The sequence below is a fragment of the Gadus macrocephalus genome, chromosome 22, assembly GCF_031168955.1.
Source record: "Gadus macrocephalus chromosome 22, ASM3116895v1".
Taxonomy (NCBI): Eukaryota; Metazoa; Chordata; class Actinopteri; order Gadiformes; family Gadidae; genus Gadus; species Gadus macrocephalus.
Window position 1 is genome coordinate 775,002 of NC_082403.1, and position 20,904 is coordinate 795,905.

At 41.9% G+C, this 20,904-nt stretch overlaps 1 protein-coding gene and 1 long non-coding RNA gene across 2 annotated transcripts; one reads left to right on the top strand and one right to left on the bottom strand.

The window, feature by feature from the left end:
* Positions 1-6: 6 nt before the first annotated feature.
* Positions 7-9,070, bottom strand: LOC132451095 (uncharacterized). The gene is made up of 4 exons (XM_060043388.1): positions 8,869-9,070; positions 7,404-7,739; positions 709-872; positions 7-256 (listed from the first exon to the last, which is right to left on the bottom strand). The coding sequence occupies exons 1-4, from the start codon at positions 8,912-8,914 to the stop codon at positions 8-10; spliced, it is 795 nt and encodes a 264-aa protein (XP_059899371.1). The 5' UTR covers positions 8,915-9,070; the 3' UTR covers position 7.
* LOC132451096 (uncharacterized) lies at positions 4,285-4,993 on the top strand. Its single transcript, XR_009523968.1, has 2 exons — positions 4,285-4,604; positions 4,639-4,993. It is a non-coding gene; the product is annotated as an uncharacterized LOC132451096 (long non-coding RNA).
* Positions 9,071-20,904: the final 11,834 nt, after the last annotated feature.

Below are 20,904 nucleotides of genomic sequence, written 5' to 3' on the forward strand. Positions count from 1 at the left end.
AGGGGGCTTAGTACTCACAGTGGACTGACTTGTTGAAGGGGGCGCAGTACTCACAGTAGACTGACATGTTGAAGGGGGCGCAGTACTCACAGTGGACTGACTTGTTGAAGGGGGCGCAGTACTCACAGTGGACTGACTTGTTGAAGGGGGCGCTGTTCACCGTCTTCTCCAGCTTGTTGGTGGCGCTGCAGCCGATTGGTCCGCGGAGTTCCCAGCGGTTAACCTCCCGGATGGTCACGCTGCTCCACTGCTCCCCCTGCTCAGCCGCCGGGGGGGGGGGGGGGGGCATGAGAGGGGGGGGGGGACATGAAGGACGCATGAAAACGTGGACGCATGATGGGACGGATGAAGAGGTGAACACATGGCTAGCCAGGGTATGTGAAAGGATGACTGAATGAAAACAGCAGGGTGACTGGATGAGGATCCACATGAGGACTGGATGGGAATCTAAACATCCATGAAGGGATGAAGGGACATATGGAGATGGAGGACAGACCAGAGAACAGAAAGAACGGAGAACAGAGAACAGGGAAGAGAGACCAGAGAACAGAGAGAACAGAGAAGAGGGAACAGAGAACAGAGAGAACAGAGAAGAGAGAACCGAGAGAACAGAGAACAGAGAGAACAGAGAACAGAGAAGAGAGAGTGGATCAGGCCTTCTGAGCATTCAGTCCAACTAGATTCAGTCCCCCCCCCCCTGCGCCTTACGGTGGAGATGGAGGTCCTCTTGCCGTCGCCCAGCAGGGGGGTGGTGCCGTTGGTCCAGCTGAAGACGAGGAAGGAGCCCAGGGCGGAGCAGTTGAGGACGACGGTGGAGTTGGTCTCCAGAGCCTCCAGGGGGCTGGAGGCGATCAGCACGCTGGACACCGGCACTGGGGGAGGAGCCACAGGTCAGAGCGCACAACACACACCAGGGCGTCTTTACACTGCCCAGTCTGCCCGTCTTATGCACGCCTTTTTCCCGGCAAGGTCCGCACGTTTACACCAACCGAGGTAAATCGCCGGCTTGAGCTAGCACCCCAATTGACCCTCTTGGACCCTACGCACATCGGCGGTTTCATTCTGATATGAATGCGATAAGATGGCTCTGCGTTTCCCGGGGTAGGAGGGGGGGGGGCGGGGGGGGGGGGGGGGGGAGGGGGAGGTGTCTGTCGCTGCGTTGTCTCTACAACAGAGACAACGCAGCGACATCAACATGAGGAGTTCTAACTGGAGAGACGGGGAAATCTGTGAGCTGCTGATCATCATGTGAGAGGAGGTGATGCAGTCGCATTAAACAAAGACGGGGAAAGACGGTGCGATCTACGAGAGGGACGTTCTTTATCCTCTGGATGAAATACAAGTGGTCAGCAAAATAAAGAATATGTTGCAGTTTTTGCACTTGGAAATAGTTAATTGGGTTTTCAGCCTACACTCAGATTTATAATCATTTATGTATGATTGTTGTCAAAAAAGTCAAAAAAAAAATCATTCACTGTATGCAAATGATTCTAAAGAGGTCTACTCTCCGCGCGTAGCCCCGCCCTCTCCATTGAACGAAGACAGCAGGGATTTTAACCAGTCGGTTTTACACACGCAAAACAGCCAACCGGCAGGGCGAGCCAAGCCGCCACTCAACTGGCTTAGCTGAAAAACAAAAAGGCCTTGTGAGACACACACACAAACACACACACAGAGACACATGCACACACACACACAAACACACACACAGAGACACACACACACAAACACACACACAGAGACACATACACACACACACACAAACACACACACAGAGACACACACACACACAAACACACACACAGAGACACATACACACACACACAAACACAAACACAGAGACACACACACACAAACACACACACAGAGACACACACACACAAACACACACACACAGAGACACATACACACACACACACACAAACACACACACAGAGACACATACACACACACACACACACAAACACACACACAGAGACACACAGAGACACACAAACACACACACAGAGACACATACACACACACACAAAAACACACACACAGAGACACACACACACACAAACACACACACAGAGACACATACACACACACACACAAACACACACACAGAGACACATACACACAAACACACACACAGAGACACATACACACACACACACACACACAAACAGTAACATACCACACACACACGGACAAAAACAGTAACATACCACACACACACACATACAGACACAGAAACACACACACACACACACACGCACAAACACACAAAAACACACACAGTAACATACCACACACACACACACACACACAAACACACACACGTCAGGTAACAAATCACACACACACACACACACACACACACACACACACACACACACACACACACACACACACACACACACACACACACACACACACACACACACACACACACACACACACACACACACACACACACACACACACACACACACACACACACACACAGTAACATACCTCACAAACACAAACACACACGTTTCCAGGCTGCAGAGGAACTATGTGGGAGATCTCGTCTCCGTGGACCATGTGACAGACTTTAAGTCGGGCATCAGCTCAAGACCACATGCCACTCATACTTCAGCTCAAAGTCCTCCTGTCACTCACACATCAGATCAAAGACCTCCTGTCACTCACACATCAGATCAAAGACCTCCTGTCAGTCAGACATCAGATCAAAGACCTCCTGTCACTCACACATCAGATCAATAACCTCCTGTCACTCACACATCAGCTCAAAGACATCCTGTCACTCACACATCAGATCAAAGACATCCTGTCACTCACACATCAGATCAAAAACCTCCTGTCACTCACACATCAGATCAAAGACCTCCTGTCACTCACACATCAGATCAAAAACCTCCTGTCACTCATACATCAGATCAAAGACCTCCTGTCACTCACTCATCAGCTAGAAGGTACTCGCCTATGATCTCCTCCTGTGAGGTGTTCCTCTACTCTACAGACCTCCCGCCCGCCCTGGCCAGGGCGGTTCTAAGATGTCCACTTCTGGTTGAGTAGAGAGCCTCGTTCGGGAAGGTTCACCATGAGGCGATGCACCATGAGGTCTGGTCACGGGGGCGATGGACACCTGGGACCTGTGGACTGAGCGGTTCTGAGACGTCTTCCCGTCTGAGTGCTGATGAGTGGAAGGATCTTTATTCCATCCCTTCAATAATTCAGGCTAATGGGGGACGCACCCTGCAGTCTGTAGCGAGACGGAGCCAGACCGCACGCATTCTATTCTGGAAAGAGGAACCTGATCACCCCCATCTGTGGGCTCTGGACTGACCTGCAGTGCGTGACAACGTTCAGAACCAACACCAACAGAGACACCATGTTCCTGACCCTTCAGAACCAACACCAAAGGAGACGCTATGTTCCTGACCCTTCAGAACCAACACCAAGGAGACGCCATGTTCCTGACCCTTCAGAACCAACACCAAGGAGACGCTATGTTCCTGACCCTTCAGAACCAAAACCAAGGAGACGCTATGTTCCTGACCCTTCAGAACCAACACCAAGGAGACGCTATGTTCCTGACCCTTCAGAACCAACACCAAGGAGACACCATGTTCCTGACCCTTCAGAACCAAAACCAAGGAGACGCTATGTTCCTGACCCTTCAGAACCAACACCAAGGAGACGCTATGTTCCTGACCCTTCAGAACCAACACCAAGGAGACGCTATGTTCCTGACCCTTCAGAACCAACACCAAGGAGACACCATGTTCCTGACCCTTCAGAACCAACACCAAGGAGACGCTATGTTCCTGACCCTTCAGAACCAACACCAAAGGAGACGCTATGTTCCTGACCCTTCATGTCATCTGTCCCTCGTCCTGACGCTGCTGGGGTCGGCCCTGTGGGGCCACCTCTCCTGTGGGCCTGCTGGGACCAGCTCCTCGGGGCCTGCTAGAACCAGGGGGGGGGGCAGCCTGTACCTCCTGCCTTGCTCATGGGTAGACCCTCTAGTCCGGCCCGGGGCATGGGCCAAACAGCCAGGACCTAGTACCCCCTTTCCAGAACGGGGAATGGGGGTACTAGCTCCAGGCTGGGGAGGGGACGGGGGTACTAGCTCCAGGCTGCGCATTGCTAGGTCTAAGTCTAGGTCTAGGTCTAGGTCCAGGTCTAGGTCTAAGTCTAGGTCTAGGTCCAGGTCTAGGTCTAGGTCCAGGTCTAGGTCCAGGTCTTGGTCTTGGTCTAGGTCTAGGTCTAGGTGTAGCTTTAGGCCGTGCTAGGTCTAGGTCCAGGTCTTGGTCTAGGTCTAGGTGTAGCTTTAGGCCGTGCTAGGTCTAGGTCTAGGTCCAGGCCTTGGTCTAGGCCTAGGTCTAGGTCTAGGTGTAGCTTTAGGCCGTGCTAGGTCTAGGTCTAGGTCCAGGTCTTGGTCTAGGTCTAGGTGTAGCTTTAAGCCGTGCTAGGTCTAGGTCCAGGCCATGGTCTAGGTCTAGGTGTAGCTTTAGGCTGTGCTAGGTCTAGGTCTAGGTGTAGCTTTAGGCTGTGCTAGGTCTAGGTCAAGGTCTAGGTGTAGCTTTAGGCCGTGCTAGGTCTAGGTCTAGGTCTAGGTCTAGGTGTAGCTTTAGGCCGTGCTAGGTCTAGGTCTAGGTCCAGGTCAGGAGTCGGCAAACTACGGGCCGCATGCGGCCCTTTAGCCAAATAAATAAAAGACTCATTCTCGAAACTAACTTTAATGGGATTCATTTATGTATGATTGTTGTAGGTCAAAAGTCAACCATATATTATCAATTTGTAAAAGTATATTGCTTGTATATGTTTTTTCAGCATGAAATGTGCATCGCAAGACTATCAAATTCAGAAACAAAACTCCTGTGAAACTGGATGAGAAAAGTAGCGGGTGTTTGATTATCTCATTCATTATAGCAAGTTGTAACCTTGAGTTAATATTGTTTTTTGCTTATGCGGGCCCCAAGTGTTGCTGGGAATGAATGTGACAAGAAGACTTAGCACTGAACCGGACAGTCACAATTAAATGTTTGAAATGATTATCAGTGTTGTTATTTTAAACTAGGGTTAGGCTGATATTTTCTATGATGCAATGATATCCATTAAATTTGCCCAATAAGGACTGAAACCGAAGAGCTCGGCTCAATTTCAACTTAAAAACCTGATAGTGGATTGTTCCTGTATCCTCCCTCACTTCTTGTGAGATGTCACATCCACTCAAATGCCTGTTTTGTAGCCTGGGTTTTATTGCCATTGCATGAATTCATTGCACAAATCCAATTGTTGTATATGCCTATACAGACTATTTATTTGCTAAAGTAGCTTAATAGCCTATTACAACAAATAATCAGCCCCATACAGCTATCCACACCTCATTTTTAACCAAAAATCTCCCTTTACAAAGAAAAGATTGCCAACCCCTGGTCTAGGTCCAGGTCCAGGTCCAGGTCCAGGTCCAGGTCTAGGTCTAGGTCTAGGTCCAGGTCTAGGTCTAGGTCCAGTTCTAGGTCTAAGTCCAGGTCTAGGTCCAGGTCTAGGTCCAAGTCAAGGTCCAGGTCTAGGTCTAGGTCCAGGTCTATGTCCAGGTCTAGGTCCAGGTCTAGGTCCAGGTCCAGGTCTAGGTCCAGGCCTAGGTTCAGGTCTAGGTCTAGGTCCAGGTCTAGGTCCAGGTCCAGGTCCAGGTCCAGGTCTAGGTCCAGGTCCAGGTCTAGGTCTAGGTCCAGGCCTAGGTCCAGGTCAAGGTCTAGGTCCAGGTCTAGTGGACATGCAGTGCCCTGCGTGGGAAGGTGCAGCAGTGCTCTGTGTTCACAGGAACGCTGAGGATGCTGCAGGGCGGCACTAGACCGGATCGACCGGTTCCAGGCTGCAGTGTCGGTTACCAGACACAACCGGTTCTGACTGCGCCCATCAAAGGAATAATTATTGGGGGATTTCGACTGGGCCACTCCCAGCAAGACGGTGGATACTGGTTAACGCCAAAACCAGATGGAGAACCAGAAGAAGACTGTGGTTGCACTGGGCCGCCCCCCAGTAGAACCAGTAGGGGCAGTAATACCAAAGGTGTAACTGACTCTGGATGCCATGACGATGATGTCAGAGAGCATGAAGTCATCATGTGACCTCAGTGACCTTGACCAACCCGTCGTTATCCCACGGAGAGCAGGAAGGACGAGGGGAGGGGCGTGGCATCTACTACGCCCCAACCTACTGAAACAACAGCCTTTGACTGACCTTCCCAGAAAGGGGTAGGTCAGTCATTCAAGGTAATGCTGAACGGAGACACCATGACCCCTGGTCTGACCCCCCGCTCTGACCCCTGAACCCCGGTCTGACCTCATGACTCCTGGTCTGACTCCTTTTCTCGGATCCAGATCGGAGAATCAAATACAAAACGGATCCCCATACATACAACCACACACACACACACACACACACACACACACACACACACACACACACACACACACACGCACACACACACACACACACACACACACAACCACACACACACACACACACACACACACACACACACACACGCACACACACACACACACACACACACACACACACACACACACACACACGCACACACACACACACACACACACACACACACACACACAACCACACACACACACACACACACACACACACACACACGCACACACACACACACACACACACACACACACACACACACACACACACACACACACACACACACACACACACACACACACACACACACACACACACACACACACACACACACACACAACCACACATACACACACACAGCAGTACAGTTACAAGGGCCGCATCCTAAATAATGATCGCGGAAGTTCCTCTTTCATGCAAATGCAAACAGATGTATATACTATATAATAATAATTATAAATATATATTGGGGGATTTCGACTGGGCCACTCCCAGCAAGACGGTGGATACTGGTTAACGCCAAAACTACTATCTATTTTCAAACACTTCCTTGTTCGGACCCATCACGTGACTGAACTAACCAATCAGAAGCTAGAATTTAGACTGAGGTAAACGTGAGGGAATCAGAGAGGCAGATTCAACAGAATATCCTGACTGTGTTAAATATGTAAACATGTAAATATGTTATAATTGCGTAACATAACTATGTAAATGATTAACTGACTAAAAATTGTAAGAACTAATTATATATATATATATATATATATATATATATATATATATATATATATATATATATTTCTGTATAGATACATGTCTATATTTCTGTATAGATACATATCTATATCTATATATATGTAGATATAGATATAGATATATATAGATATTTCTGTATATATTTCTTTTCCCGTGTAGGACATATGTTGTGTGCAGCCGGCCCGGAGCCCACTCACCGAGCACGCGCAGCTCTCTCTCCCCGGTCTGGGTGACGGCCTTGTCGTCCACCATGGAGACGGAGTACTCGCCGTCATCGGCGGCGGTGGTGGGGCCCATCTTCAGCCGGCCGTTGGTGCGGTTCAGCCACACGCGGCCCTCGTATGCCTCCACCACGTTCACCGCAGAGCCGGCCAGCGAGATAATGGGTTCGGGGCCCTCCTCCGGGTGCTTGAAGGACCAGATGATGGTGATGAAAGACTTCTCCAGGTCCGCCGTGGTCTTGAAGGTGACGTTCTGGCCCAGCTCCACGTACAGAGGCCCGTGGGGCAGCGCGTCCTGGGCCAGACCGCCTCCTGAGGGGGGAGCGGGGGGGGGGGGGGGGGGGGGGTAGTACCACCTTTAAGTTACACAGACACTAAAGAGAAGCCTTTAACATTATATAAAAATAATAATAATAATAATAATAATAATGGATTGAATTGATATAGCGCTTTTCTAGACACTCAAAGAGGCTTTACAGTGAAGGGGGGACCTTACTCACCACCACCAGTGTGTAGCCCCCACTGGGGTGATGCGCCACAACGCTCACTGTTCACACTCATTGGATACCTTTATTTAACATTATATACCTTTATTCAACCTTATATACCTAGATCTGTAATATTATATACTTCTAACATTATAAACCTTTCCTTAAAATCATATACCTTTATCTTTCACATTATATAGACCTACCTTTAACATTATATACCCATCTTTCAATGATGTACATACCTTTAACATTATATACCTATCTTTAACATTATGTACTTCTAACATTACTTATCTGTATTCAACATTATATACCTTTATCTTTAACATTATATACATTTCGCATTATACCTACAGTATATCTTTAACATTATCTATCTATCTTGACATTATATAACCATCATTCAAATGAGATACCTATCTTACACTTCCCATCTTTAACATTATATAGTTACACTTGTTACCTATATTTAACATTATATGCCTCTATTATTATGTACCTATATCTTTAACATTATATACCTATCTATAACATTATATACTCACCTTAAACATTATATACATATCTTTAACATTATATACCTATCTTTAACATTATATACCTTTATTTAACATTAGGCCTATATACCTATCTTACACTTCTTATCTTTAAAATGATATAACTCTCTTTAACATTATATACATGTATTTAACATTATGCACCTATCTTGCACTACCTATCTCTAACAATATGTACCGATCATTAAAGTTTATACGACAAAAAGCGTCTCCAATCCAAGTCGATTACAAACCACCGCGCCCTGAGCGCTCTGGGAGGTGGCTCTCAGCCCCACGACGCGGGGGCCCGGAGCCCGGGCCCCGGGGCCCGGAGCCCGGGCGCGATGTTCTGCGTCGTGGGCATTAGGTGAGAGGTCTAGGAGACGATAAAGGGCAAAGGAGGGGAGACCTTACCGACGGACAGGAGCAGGAGGATCGTCTCGAATCTCAACAAATCCATGATGGCTTCACGGTTGGCGCCAGCAGAATGAGTCTCTACCTGTTGATCCGAGCAAGTTAGGGAAACACCAACCTAGGGGTGTGTCCGGGGCTGTGTGTGTGTGTGTGTGTGTGTGTGTGTGTGTGTGTGTGTGTGTGTGTGTGTGTGTGTGTGTGTGTGTGTGTGTGTGTGTGTGTGTGTGTGTGTGTGTGTGTGTGTGTGTGTGTGTGTGTGTGTGTGTGTGTGTGAGTGCGTGTGCGTGTGTGTGTGTGTGTGTGTGTGTGTGTCTAAGCACCGCCCTCCGTTCCCTCCACTCCCCGCCTAATATAACTAAAAGTTATATTAATCAGTAAATAACGTACAGTAGTAACATGCACAGGTTACTCTACCAATCATATACAATGTAATATAAAATGTCTCCATAATAATGAAGTAATAATTTTCTATATTTGGAAACCGCGTAGAATTTGATTATCGAACCGCCGGTCAGAAAGACGGCGGCTACTGTCGCCCCCTGGTGGGCATCACACCACATGGTTACATTATATCGTGTTATGCCATTAAATTATAGATCTATTAACAGTGCTAAGAGATACCTGGACAGAGTGGGGTCTAACTTTCAGGGCTCCATCTGAAGGCACATGTTGACCGGAATAAGAGCAATAGCAGACTGTAAAGGGACGACGAGCGGGGCTGAGGAAGTGAATCTCTTCCAGATTAATTTAACACCTTTTGGCAACATTTCGAGCGCCCCTCCCCAGCGGAGGACGCACAGACGGACAAGCTGTCCGTCTGTGCGTCTTACTTTACTGAGACTTAAGAATGTCATTGCCAGGGACTGCGTCTGTAATTGTTGTGTATATGACAACAACCATCTTGAATTATGTTATATTGAATTATGTTATACCACAGGGTTATATTGTATTATGTTATGCCACAGCACATGGTTATATTACATTACATTACAGCACATGTTTATATAATTTTACATGACATTTCACGCATTGTCCTTTCTCTTAGTTCCTATTAATTGTGTTCACCAACAGTGCCCGGAGGCAGAAGAGTGAGCACAAGGCAGAAGAACGACAGCGACAATGAGAAAAGTTTTGTCGACAAATTTGGCCAAAGTATGAAACACATATCTCTCTGTCGGAAGTCCCGCCCCCTCTACCACTGCTGAACATCTAAGTGAAAGTCAATATTAACATTCATTCTCCAACCGTCTCCTCATTCTAACGATAAATTAGTCCTGAAAGATAAAGTAAATTAAAAGGTTAGTTGGTTGTAACTATTGTTGTCAGTTAAACGCGTTATTAACGGCGTTAACGCAAACCAATTTTAACGGCGTTAATGTTTTTTATTGCGCGATTAACGCAATATATATAGGCTATATATTTGTTTTTCTTTGGCTCAAAACAAAGAAGCACTAGCCTGACTGCTATGTTCAAGGCAATATGTTTGTATGTTCATCGTTTAATTGCACTCTACAGGCTAACCCTAACCCTATTTTTTTCAATATCATCCCACTGCAGACGCAAATGGCCGTTCTCGTGTGGTGGGGGATCCCGTTTACGCAGACTGGAACGCCCCCTTCTTATTCTTCGTCGCCTTTCTCGCTGAACTGTATTAAAATGTCAAAGTGTACTACTCCGAAACCATGTAAATAGTGTTGTAAATAAACTTCCAAAGCTTTTCAAATCTTATTTGGAAAATAACTTCACATGGTGTGTCTTTTTACAATTTATTCGTCACCAGCATTCGTAGTGTTGATCAGCAGTGAAATAGTCCGCTATAAGACGTTGACGTCGCTTAGCAACGGAAGACGCTGGGGTAGACAAGTCACCGGACTACTACCCATGCAAGTGAACGGAGCGTTCCACGGCATTGAGAAGACCCGTATAATAAAGGCCTGTAAAATGTCTGTTTATGGCATAGATTTCTCCTCAAATTAGGCCAATAAAGCAATGATAAAAACACAAACGATCGATCAAAGGCCCGAACCGACAATCAAAACCCTCATTGTTTAACATGAATTGGCTAAACAAATGACCACTGTAGCATATTTAAACACAATTCAAATTGTGCAGAGAATTATTTCCATTGGTCATTCTCAGTGGCGGCTGGCAATCAAACATGTTGGTGGGGCACAGTAACAGACAGGGGGTCTGAGGTTCTCCCCCCCCCCCATAACTTTTTTGGAATTTAATAGATTTGATTTCCTGTATTCTGGTGCATTTTGGGGATGGCCACTACCTATTTACCTGCTTTTCATTCAGATTCATAGCCTATATCCTGACTTGCAGGGCCTGGACAAGCTTACACTGCATATACAGACCTACTTCATGGCCATTCCACCAGCCATTGCTATTTAACCCATTGTTGTTATTCTGATATTGAGACAAATGATGATCACTGTCCTATAGCGTCTTTGTGAGTCTCCAAGTCTACTTCAAATGCAGTTAGAAATATGGGACAGTTGCTTCATTTTGTTTACATGCTACAGGCCGAAAGACTAAATTAATATGCAACTTACTTGCTCCTTTCAAGTATAACATTGCTTGGGGAGTCCAATTCCTCCACTGAAAAGGGTGGAAAGTGCTTACAACTCTCTGCTACTTAGCGATCTATGACACCGTTGTTTTTTATTGGTTGTCATGAAAAAAAACGTAAGGGGTAACACTGTTGTTTTTTATTGGTCGTCATGAAAAAAACTAAATGGGTATCATTGTCGATATTTATCAAATAAAACATAGGGGGTAACACTGTTGTTTTTCTTTGGTTGTCATGAAAAAAAACACAAGGGGTAACACTGTTGTTTTGATCAAATGAAACACAAGGGGTAACACTGTCGTTTTAATCAAATGAAACACAAGGGGTAACACTGTCGTTTTGATCAAATGAAACACAAGGGGTAACACTGTCGTTTTAATCAAATTAAACATAAGGGGTAACACTGTCGTTTTTTATCGGTCGTCATGAAAAAAACATAAGGGGAAACACTGTCATTTTTATCAAATGAAACATGAGGGGTGACACTGTCATTTTCCTTTGGTCGTCATGAAAAAAACCATAAGGGGTAACACTGTTGTTTTTGATTGGTCGTCATGAAGAAAAACATAAGAGGTAACACTGTTGTCTTTGTCAAATAAAATATAAGGGGTAACACTGTCGTTTTTTATCAGTCGTCATAAAAAAAACGTAAGGGAAATAATAGAAATACACACATGCATTTTAATGTCATGTATATCCTCTTTATTGATGATTGATTGTTGTGTATTGTCATTGCCTCAGTGGTGCAGTGAAGTGTACTCTGCCTAACCCACTGGCGACCGCGGATCAATTTCTTTTTTTTATCGGCCGTCATGAAAAAAACATAAGGGGTAACACTGTTGTTCTTTATTGGTCTTCATGAAAAAAAACATAAGGGGTAACACTGTCGTTTTTATCAAATGAAACGTAAAGGGTAACACTGTCATTTTTTATCTGTTGTCATGAAAAACCCATAAGGGGTAACACTGTCGAAATGTATCGAATAAAACATAGGGGGTAACACTTGAAACATGTTTTTATCACATGAAACAGGAGGGGTGAAACTGTCGTTTTTCTTTGGTCGTCGTGAAAAAAAAGATAAGGGGTAAAACTGTTGTTTTTTATTGGTCGTCATGAAAAAAAACAAAAGGGGTAACACTGTCATTTTTTATTGGTCGTCAAGAAAAAAAACATAAGGGGTAACACTGTCGTTTTTTATTGGTCGTCATGAGAAAAACATAAGGGGTAACACTGTCGTTTATTATTGGTCGTCATGAAAAAGAACATAAGGGGTAACAGTGTTGTTTTTTATTGGTCATCATGAAAAAAAACATAAGGGCTAACAATGTCGTTTTTTATTGGTCGTCATGAAAAAGAACATAAGGGGTAACAGTGTTGTTTTTTATTGGTCGTCATGAAAAAAAACATAAGGGGTAACACTGTCGTTTTTTATTGGTCGTCATGAAAAAAACATAAGGGGTAACACTGTTGTTTTTTATTGGTCGTCATGAAAAAAAACATAAGGGGTAACACTGATGTTTTTTATTGATCGTCATGAAAAAAAACATAAGGGGTAACACTGTCGTTTTTTATCGGTCGTCATGAGAAAAAACATAAGGGGTAACACTGACGTTTTTTATCGGTTGTCATGAAAAAAAACATAAGGGAAATAATAGAAATACACACATACATTTTAATGTCATGTATATCCTCTTTATTGATGATTGATTAATAACTTTTGTCTTCGCCTCAGTGGTGCAGTGGAGTGCATTCTGCCTAACCCCCTGCAGACCGGGGTTCATGTCCGGGTGATGTCTTCTGTTGAAATGTCGACATTTATCAAATAAAACATACAGGGTAACACTGTTGTTTTTTATTGGTCGTCATGAAAAAAAACATAAAGGGTAACACTGTCGTTTTTTATTGGTCGTCATGAAAAAAAACATAGGGGGTAACACTTTTGTTTTTTATTGGTCGTCATGCAAAAAGACATAAGGGGTAACACTGTTGTTTTTTATTGGTCATCATGAAAAAAAACATAAGGGGTAACACTGTCGTTTTGATCAAATGAAACACAAGGGGTAACACTGTCGTTTTAATCAAATGAAACACAAGGGGTAACACTGTCGTTTTGATCAAATGAAACACAAGGGGTAACACTGTCGTTTTAATCAAATTAAACATAAGGGGTAACACTGTCGTTTTTTATCGGTCGTCATGAAAAAAACATAAGGGGAAACACTGTCGTTTTTATCAAATGAAACATGAGGGGTGACACTGTCATTTTCCTTTGGTCGTCATGAAAAAAACCATAAGGGGTAACACTGTTGTTTTTGACTGGTCGTCATGAAGAAAAACATAAGAGGTAACACTGTTGTCTTTGTCAAATAAAATATAAGGGGTAACACTGTCGTTTTTTATCAGTCGTCATGAAAAAAACGTAAGGGAAATAATAGAAATACACACATGCATTTTAATGTCATGTATATCCTCTTTATTGATGATTGATTGTTGTGTATTGTCATTGCCTCAGTGGTGCAGTGAAGTGTACTCTGCCTAACCCACTGGCGACCGCGGATCAATTTCTTTTTTTTATCGGCCGTCATGAAAAAAACATAAGGGGTAACACTGTTGTTCTTTATTGGTCTTCATGAAAAAAAACATAAGGGGTAACACTGTCGTTTTTATCAAATGAAACGTAAAGGGTAACACTGTCATTTTTTATCTGTTGTCATGAAAAACCCATAAGGGGTAACACTGTCGAAATGTATCGAATAAAACTTAGGGGGTAACACTTGAAACATGTTTTTATCACATGAAACAGGAGGGGTGAAACTGTCGTTTTTCTTTGGTCGTCGTGAAAAAAAAGATAAGGGGTAAAACTGTTGTTTTTTATTGGTCGTCATGAAAAAAAACAAAAGGGGTAACACTGTCATTTTTTATTGGTCGTCAAGAAAAAAAACATAAGGGGTAACACTGTCGTTTTTTATTGGTCGTCATGAGAAAAACATAAGGGGTAACACTGTCGTTTATTATTGGTCGTAATGAAAAAGAACATAAGGGGTAACAGTGTTGTTTTTTATTGGTCATCAAGAAAAAAAACATAAGGGCTAACAATGTCGTTTTTTATTGGTCGTCATGAAAAAGAACATAAGGGGTAACAGTGTTGTTTTTTATTGGTCGTCATGAAAAAAAACATAAGGGGTAACACTGTCGTTTTTTATTGGTCGTCATGAAAAAAACATAAGGGGTAACACTGTTGTTTTTTATTGGTCGTCATGAAAAAAAACATAAGGGGTAACACTGTTGTTTTTTATTGATCGTCATGAAAAAAAACATAAGGGGTAACACTGTCGTTTTTTATCGGTCATCATGAGAAAAAACATAAGGGGTAACACTGACGTTTTTTATCGGTTGTCATGAAAAAAAACATAAGGGAAATAATAGAAATACACACATACATTTTAATGTCATGTATATCCTCTTTATTGATGATTGATTAATATCTTTTGTCTTCGCCTCAGTGGTGCAGTGGAGTGCATTCTGCCCAACCCCCTGCAGACCGGGGTTCATGTCCGGGTGATGTCTTCTGTTGAAATGTCGACATTTATCAAATAAAACATAAAGGGTAACACTGTCGTTTTTAATTGGTCGTCATGAAAAAAAACATAAAGGGTAACACTGTCGTTTTTTATTGGTCGTCATGAAAAAAAACATAGGGGGTAACACTTTTGTTTTTTATTGGTCGTCATGCAAAAAGACATAAGGGGTAACACTGTTGTTTTTTATTGGTCATCATGAAAAAAAACATAAGGGGTAACACTGTCGTTTTTTATTGGTCGTCATGAAAAAGAACATAAGGGGTAACAGTGTTGTTTTTTATTGGTCGTCATGAAAAAAAACATAAGGGCTAACAATGTCGTTTTTTATTGGTCGTCATGAAAAAGAACATAAGGGGTAACAGTGTTGTTTTTTATTGGTCGTCATGAAAAAAAACATAAGGGGTAACACTGTCGTTTTTTATTGGTCGTCATGAAAAAAACATAAGGGGTAACACTGTTGTTTTTTATTGGTCGTCATGAAAAAAAACATAAGGGGTAACACTGTTGTTTTTTATCGGTCGTCATGAGAAAAAACATAAGGGGTAACACTGTCGTTTTTTATCGGTCGTCATGAGAAAAAACATAAGGGGTAACACTGACGTTTTTTATCGGTTGTCATGAAAAAAAACATAAGGGAAATAATAGAAATACACACATACATTTTAATGTCATGTATATCCTCTTTATTGATGATTGATTAATAACTTTTGTCTTCGCCTCAGTGGTGCAGTGGAGTGCATTCTGCCTAACCCCCTGCAGACCGGGGTTCATGTTCGGGTGATGTCTTCTGTTGAAATGTCGACATTTATCAAATAAAACATACAGGGTAACACTGTTGTTTTTTATTGGTCGTCATGAAAAAAAACATAAAGGGTAACACTGTCGTTTTTTATTGGTCGTCATGAAAAAAAACATAGGGGGTAACACTTTTGTTTTTTATTGGTCGTCATGCAAAAAGACATAAGGGGTAACACTGTTGTTTTTTATTGGTCATCATGAAAAAAAACATAAGGGGTAACACTGTCGTTTTGATCAAATGAAACACAAGGGGTAACACTGTCGTTTTAATCAAATGAAACACAAGGGGTAACACTGTCGTTTTGATCAAATGAAACACAAGGGGTAACACTGTCGTTTTAATCAAATTAAACATAAGGGGTAACACTGTCGTTTTTTATCAGTCGTCATGAAAAAAACGTAAGGGAAATAATAGAAATACACACATGCATTTTAATGTCATGTATATCCTCTTTATTGATGATTGATTGTTGTGTATTGTCATTGCCTCAGTGGTGCAGTGAAGTGTACTCTGCCTAACCCACTGGCGACCGCGGATCAATTTCTTTTTTTTATCGGCCGTCATGAAAAAAACATAAGGGGTAACACTGTTGTTCTTTATTGGTCTTCATGAAAAAAAACATAAGGGGTAACACTGTCGTTTTTATCAAATGAAACGTAAAGGGTAACACTGTCATTTTTTATCTGTTGTCATGAAAAACCCATAAGGGGTAACACTGTCGAAATGTATCGAATAAAACTTAGGGGGTAACACTTGAAACATGTTTTTATCACATGAAACAGGAGGGGTGAAACTGTCGTTTTTCTTTGGTCGTCGTGAAAAAAAAGATAAGGGGTAAAACTGTTGTTTTTTATTGGTCGTCATGAAAAAAAACAAAAGGGGTAACACTGTCATTTTTTATTGGTCGTCAAGAAAAAAAACATAAGGGGTAACACTGTCGTTTTTTATTGGTCGTCATGAGAAAAACATAAGGGGTAACACTGTCGTTTATTATTGGTCGTAATGAAAAAGAACATAAGGGGTAACAGTGTTGTTTTTTATTGGTCATCATGAAAAAAAACATAAGGGCTAACAATGTCGTTTTTTATTGGTCGTCATGAAAAAGAACATAAGGGGTAACAGTGTTGTTTTTTATTGGTCGTCATGAAAAAAAACATAAGGGGTAACACTGTCGTTTTTTATTGGTCGTCATGAAAAAAACATAAGGGGTAACACTGTTGTTTTTTATTGGTCGTCATGAAAAAAAACATAAGGGGTAACACTGTTGTTTTTTATTGATCGTCATGAAAAAAAACATAAGGGGTAACACTGTCGTTTTTTATCGGTCATCATGAGAAAAAACATAAGGGGTAACACTGACGTTTTTTATCGGTTGTCATGAAAAAAAACATAAGGGAAATAATAGAAATACACACATACATTTTAATGTCATGTATATCCTCTTTATTGATGATTGATTAATATCTTTTGTCTTCGCCTCAGTGGTGCAGTGGAGTGCATTCTGCCTAACCCCCTGCAGACCGGGGTTCATGTCCGGGTGATGTCTTCTGTTGAAATGTCGACATTTATCAAATAAAACATAAAGGGTAACACTGTCGTTTTTAATTGGTCGTCATGAAAAAAAACATAAAGGGTAACACTGTCGTTTTTTATTGGTCGTCATGAAAAAAAACATAGGGGGTAACACTTTTGTTTTTTATTGGTCGTCATGCAAAAAGACATAAGGGGTAACACTGTTGTTTTTTATTGGTCATCATGAAAAAAAACATAAGGGGTAACACTGTCGTTTTTTATTGGTCGTCATGAAAAAAAATATAAGGGGTAACACTGTCGTTTTTTATTGGTCGTCATGAAAAAAAACATAAGGGGTAACACTGTCGTTTTTTATTGGTCGTCATGAAAAAAACATAAGGGGTAACACTGTTGTTTTTTATTGGTCGTCATGAAAAAAACCATAAGGGGTAACACTGTTGTTTTTTATTGGTCGTCATGAAAAAAAACATAAGGGGTAACACTGTTGTTTTTTATTGATCGTCATGAAAAAAAACATAAGGGGTAACACTGTCGTTTTTTATCGGTCGTCATGAGAAAAAACATAAGGGGTAACACTGACGTTTTTTATCGGTCATCATGAAAAAAAACATAAGGGAAATAATAGAAATACACACATACATTTTAATGTCATGTATATCCTCTTTATTGATGATTGATTAATATCTTTTGTCTTCGCCTCAGTGGTGCAGTGGAGTGCATTCTGCCTAACCACCTGGAGACCGGGGTTCATGTCCGGGTGATGTCTTCTGTTGAAATGTCTAAATAGATCAAATAAAACAAAAGGGGTAACACTGTCGTTTTTTATTGGTCGTCATGAAAAAATAAATAAAGGGTAACACTGTCGTTTTTTGTTGGTCGTCATGAAAAAAAACATAAGGGGTAACACTGTCGTTTTTTATTGGTCGTCCTGAAAAAAAACATAAGGGGCAACACTGACGTTTTTTATCGGTCGTCATGGGAAAAAACATAAGGGTTAACACTGTCGTTTTTTATCGGTCGTCATGAGAAAAAACATAAGGGGTAACACTGATGTTTTTTATCGGTCGTCATGAAAAAAAACATAAGGGGTAACACTGTTGTTTTTTATCGGTCTTCATGAAAAAAAACATAAGGGGTAACACTGTCGTTTTGTATTGGTCGTCATGAAAAAAAACATAAGGGAAATAATAGAAACACACACATACATTTTAATGTTATGTATATCCTCTTTATTGATGATTGATTAATATGTTTTGTCTTTGCCTCAGTGGTGCAGTGGAGTGCACTCAGCCTAACCACCTGGAGACCGGGGTTCAAGTCCGGGTGATGTCTTCTGTTGAAATAGATCAAATAAAACAAAAGGGGTAACACTGTCGTTTTTTATTGGTCGTCATGAAAAAATAAATAAATAGTAACACTGTCGTTTTTCGTTGGTCGTCATGAAAAAAAACATAAGGGGTAACACTGTCGTTTTTTATTGGTCGTCCTGAAAAAAAACATAAGGGGCAACACTGACGTTTTTTATCGGTCGTCATGGGAAAAAACATAAGGGGTAACACTGTCGTTTTTTATCGGTCGTCATGAGAAAAAACATAAGGGGTAACACTGACGTTTTTTATCGGTCGTCATGAAAAAAAACATAATGGGTAACACTGTTGTTTTTTATCGGTCTTCATGAAAAAAAACATAAGGGGTAACACTGTCGTTTTGTATTGGTCGTCATGAAAAAAAACATAAGGGAAATAATAGAAACACACACATACATTTTAATGTTATGTATATCCTCTTTATTGATGATTGATTAATATGTTTTGTCTTTGCCTCAGTGGTGCAGTGGAGTGCACTCAGCCTAACCACCTGGAGACCGGGGTTCAAGTCCGGGTGATGTCTTCTGTTGAAATAGATCAAATAAAACAAAAGGGGTAACACTGTCGTTTTTTATTGGTCGTCATGAAAAAATAAATAAATAGTAACACTGTCGTTTTTCGTTGGTCGTCATGAAAAAAAACATAAGGGGTAACACTGTCGTTTTTTATTGGTCGTCATGGGAAAAAACATAAGGGGTAACACTGTCGTTTTTTATCGGTCGTCATGAGAAAAAACATAAGGGGTAACACTGACGTTTTTTATCGGTCGTCATGAAAAAAAACATAATGGGTAACACTGTTGTTTTTTATCGGTCTTCATGAAAAAAAACATAAGGGGTAACACTGTCGTTTTGTATTGGTCGTCATGAAAAAAAACATAAGGGAAATAATAGAAACACACACATACATTTTAATGTCATGTATATCCTCTTTATTGATGATTGATTAATATGTTTTGTCTTCGCCTCAGTGGTGCAGTGGAGTGCACTCAGCCTAACCCCCTGGAGACCGGGGTTCAAGTCCGGTTGATGTCTTCTGTTGAAATGTCGAAATTGATCAAATAAAACATAGGGCCTAACACTGTCGTTTTTTATTGGTCGTCATGAAAAAAAAATAAGGGGCAACACTGTCGTCTTTTATTGGTCGTCATGAAAAAAAACATAAGGGGTAACACTGTCGTTTAGGTGGGGGCATATCCTAGGTCCCTTCTTCAAGGTCATCAGATTGACTCCCAGCTCAATCCCAGTGTTATTCTATATTATAGTTATATAATCAAATGTATTCTTATGAATGTTCTGTTTGGCGTTAAATTAAGACGGTTCATCTCTTTATTAGTCATTGCGTACTCAACACAGAATGATCTCTGCATATATACTAATAAAAGAAAATAAATGGACATGGGGAGAGAGACAGACAGTTTCCACACGGGGAGAGAGAGAGACAGGCTCCACACGGGGAGAGAGACAGGCTCCACACGGGGAGAGAGAGAGAGACAGAGACAGACTCCACACAGGGAAAGAGAGACAGACAGGCTCCACACGGGAAGAGAGAGAGACAGGCTCCACACAGGGAAATAGAAAGACAGACACCCACCGGGTTTGAACCAGGGACCTAGTGGCAGTGAAGCAGCAGTGCTAACCACTGTACCAGCACGACCCCGGTGGTAGAGGGTGAACGTATTTGAGTACATTCAGCGTCATCATCTAGTGGTAATAAGCTCAAGAAGCGCATGGACATGAATGTCCGAAAAAAAACATAACACTGTCGTTTTTTATTGGTCGTCATAAAAAGTGTTGTTTTTTATTGGTCGTCATGAAAAAAAACATAAGGGGTAACACTGTCGTTTTTTATTGGTCGTCATGAAAAAAAACATAAGGGGTAACACTGTCGTTTTTTATTGGTCGTCATGGAAAAAAACATAAGGGGTAACACTGTCGTTTTTTATTGGTCGTCATGAAAAAAAACATAAGGGGAAACACTGTCATTTTTTATTGGTCGTCATGAAAAAGAACATAAGGGGTAACAGTGTTGTTTTTTATTGGTGGTCATGAAAAAAAACATACGGGGTAACACTGTCGTTTTTTATTGGTCGTCATGAAAAAAAACATAAGGGGTAACAATGTGTTTTTTTATTGGTCGTCATGAAAAAAAACGTAAGGGGTAACACTGTTGTTCTTTATT

Bases quoted from the DNA above. Each gene is read 5' to 3' on its own strand.
- LOC132451095 (XM_060043388.1), bottom strand. From the start codon at position 8,914: ATGGATTTGTTGAGATTCGAGACGATCCTCCTGCTCCTGTCCGTCG. The intron at 7,740-8,868 runs GTAAGGTCTCCC...CTCCCCCCTCAG, and splicing joins CCTCCTGCTCCTGTCCGTCG to GAGGCGGTCTGGCCCAGGAC. The intron at 257-708 runs GTAAGGCGCAGG...GCGGCTGAGCAG, and splicing joins AGAGGACCTCCATCTCCACC to GGGGAGCAGTGGAGCAGCGT.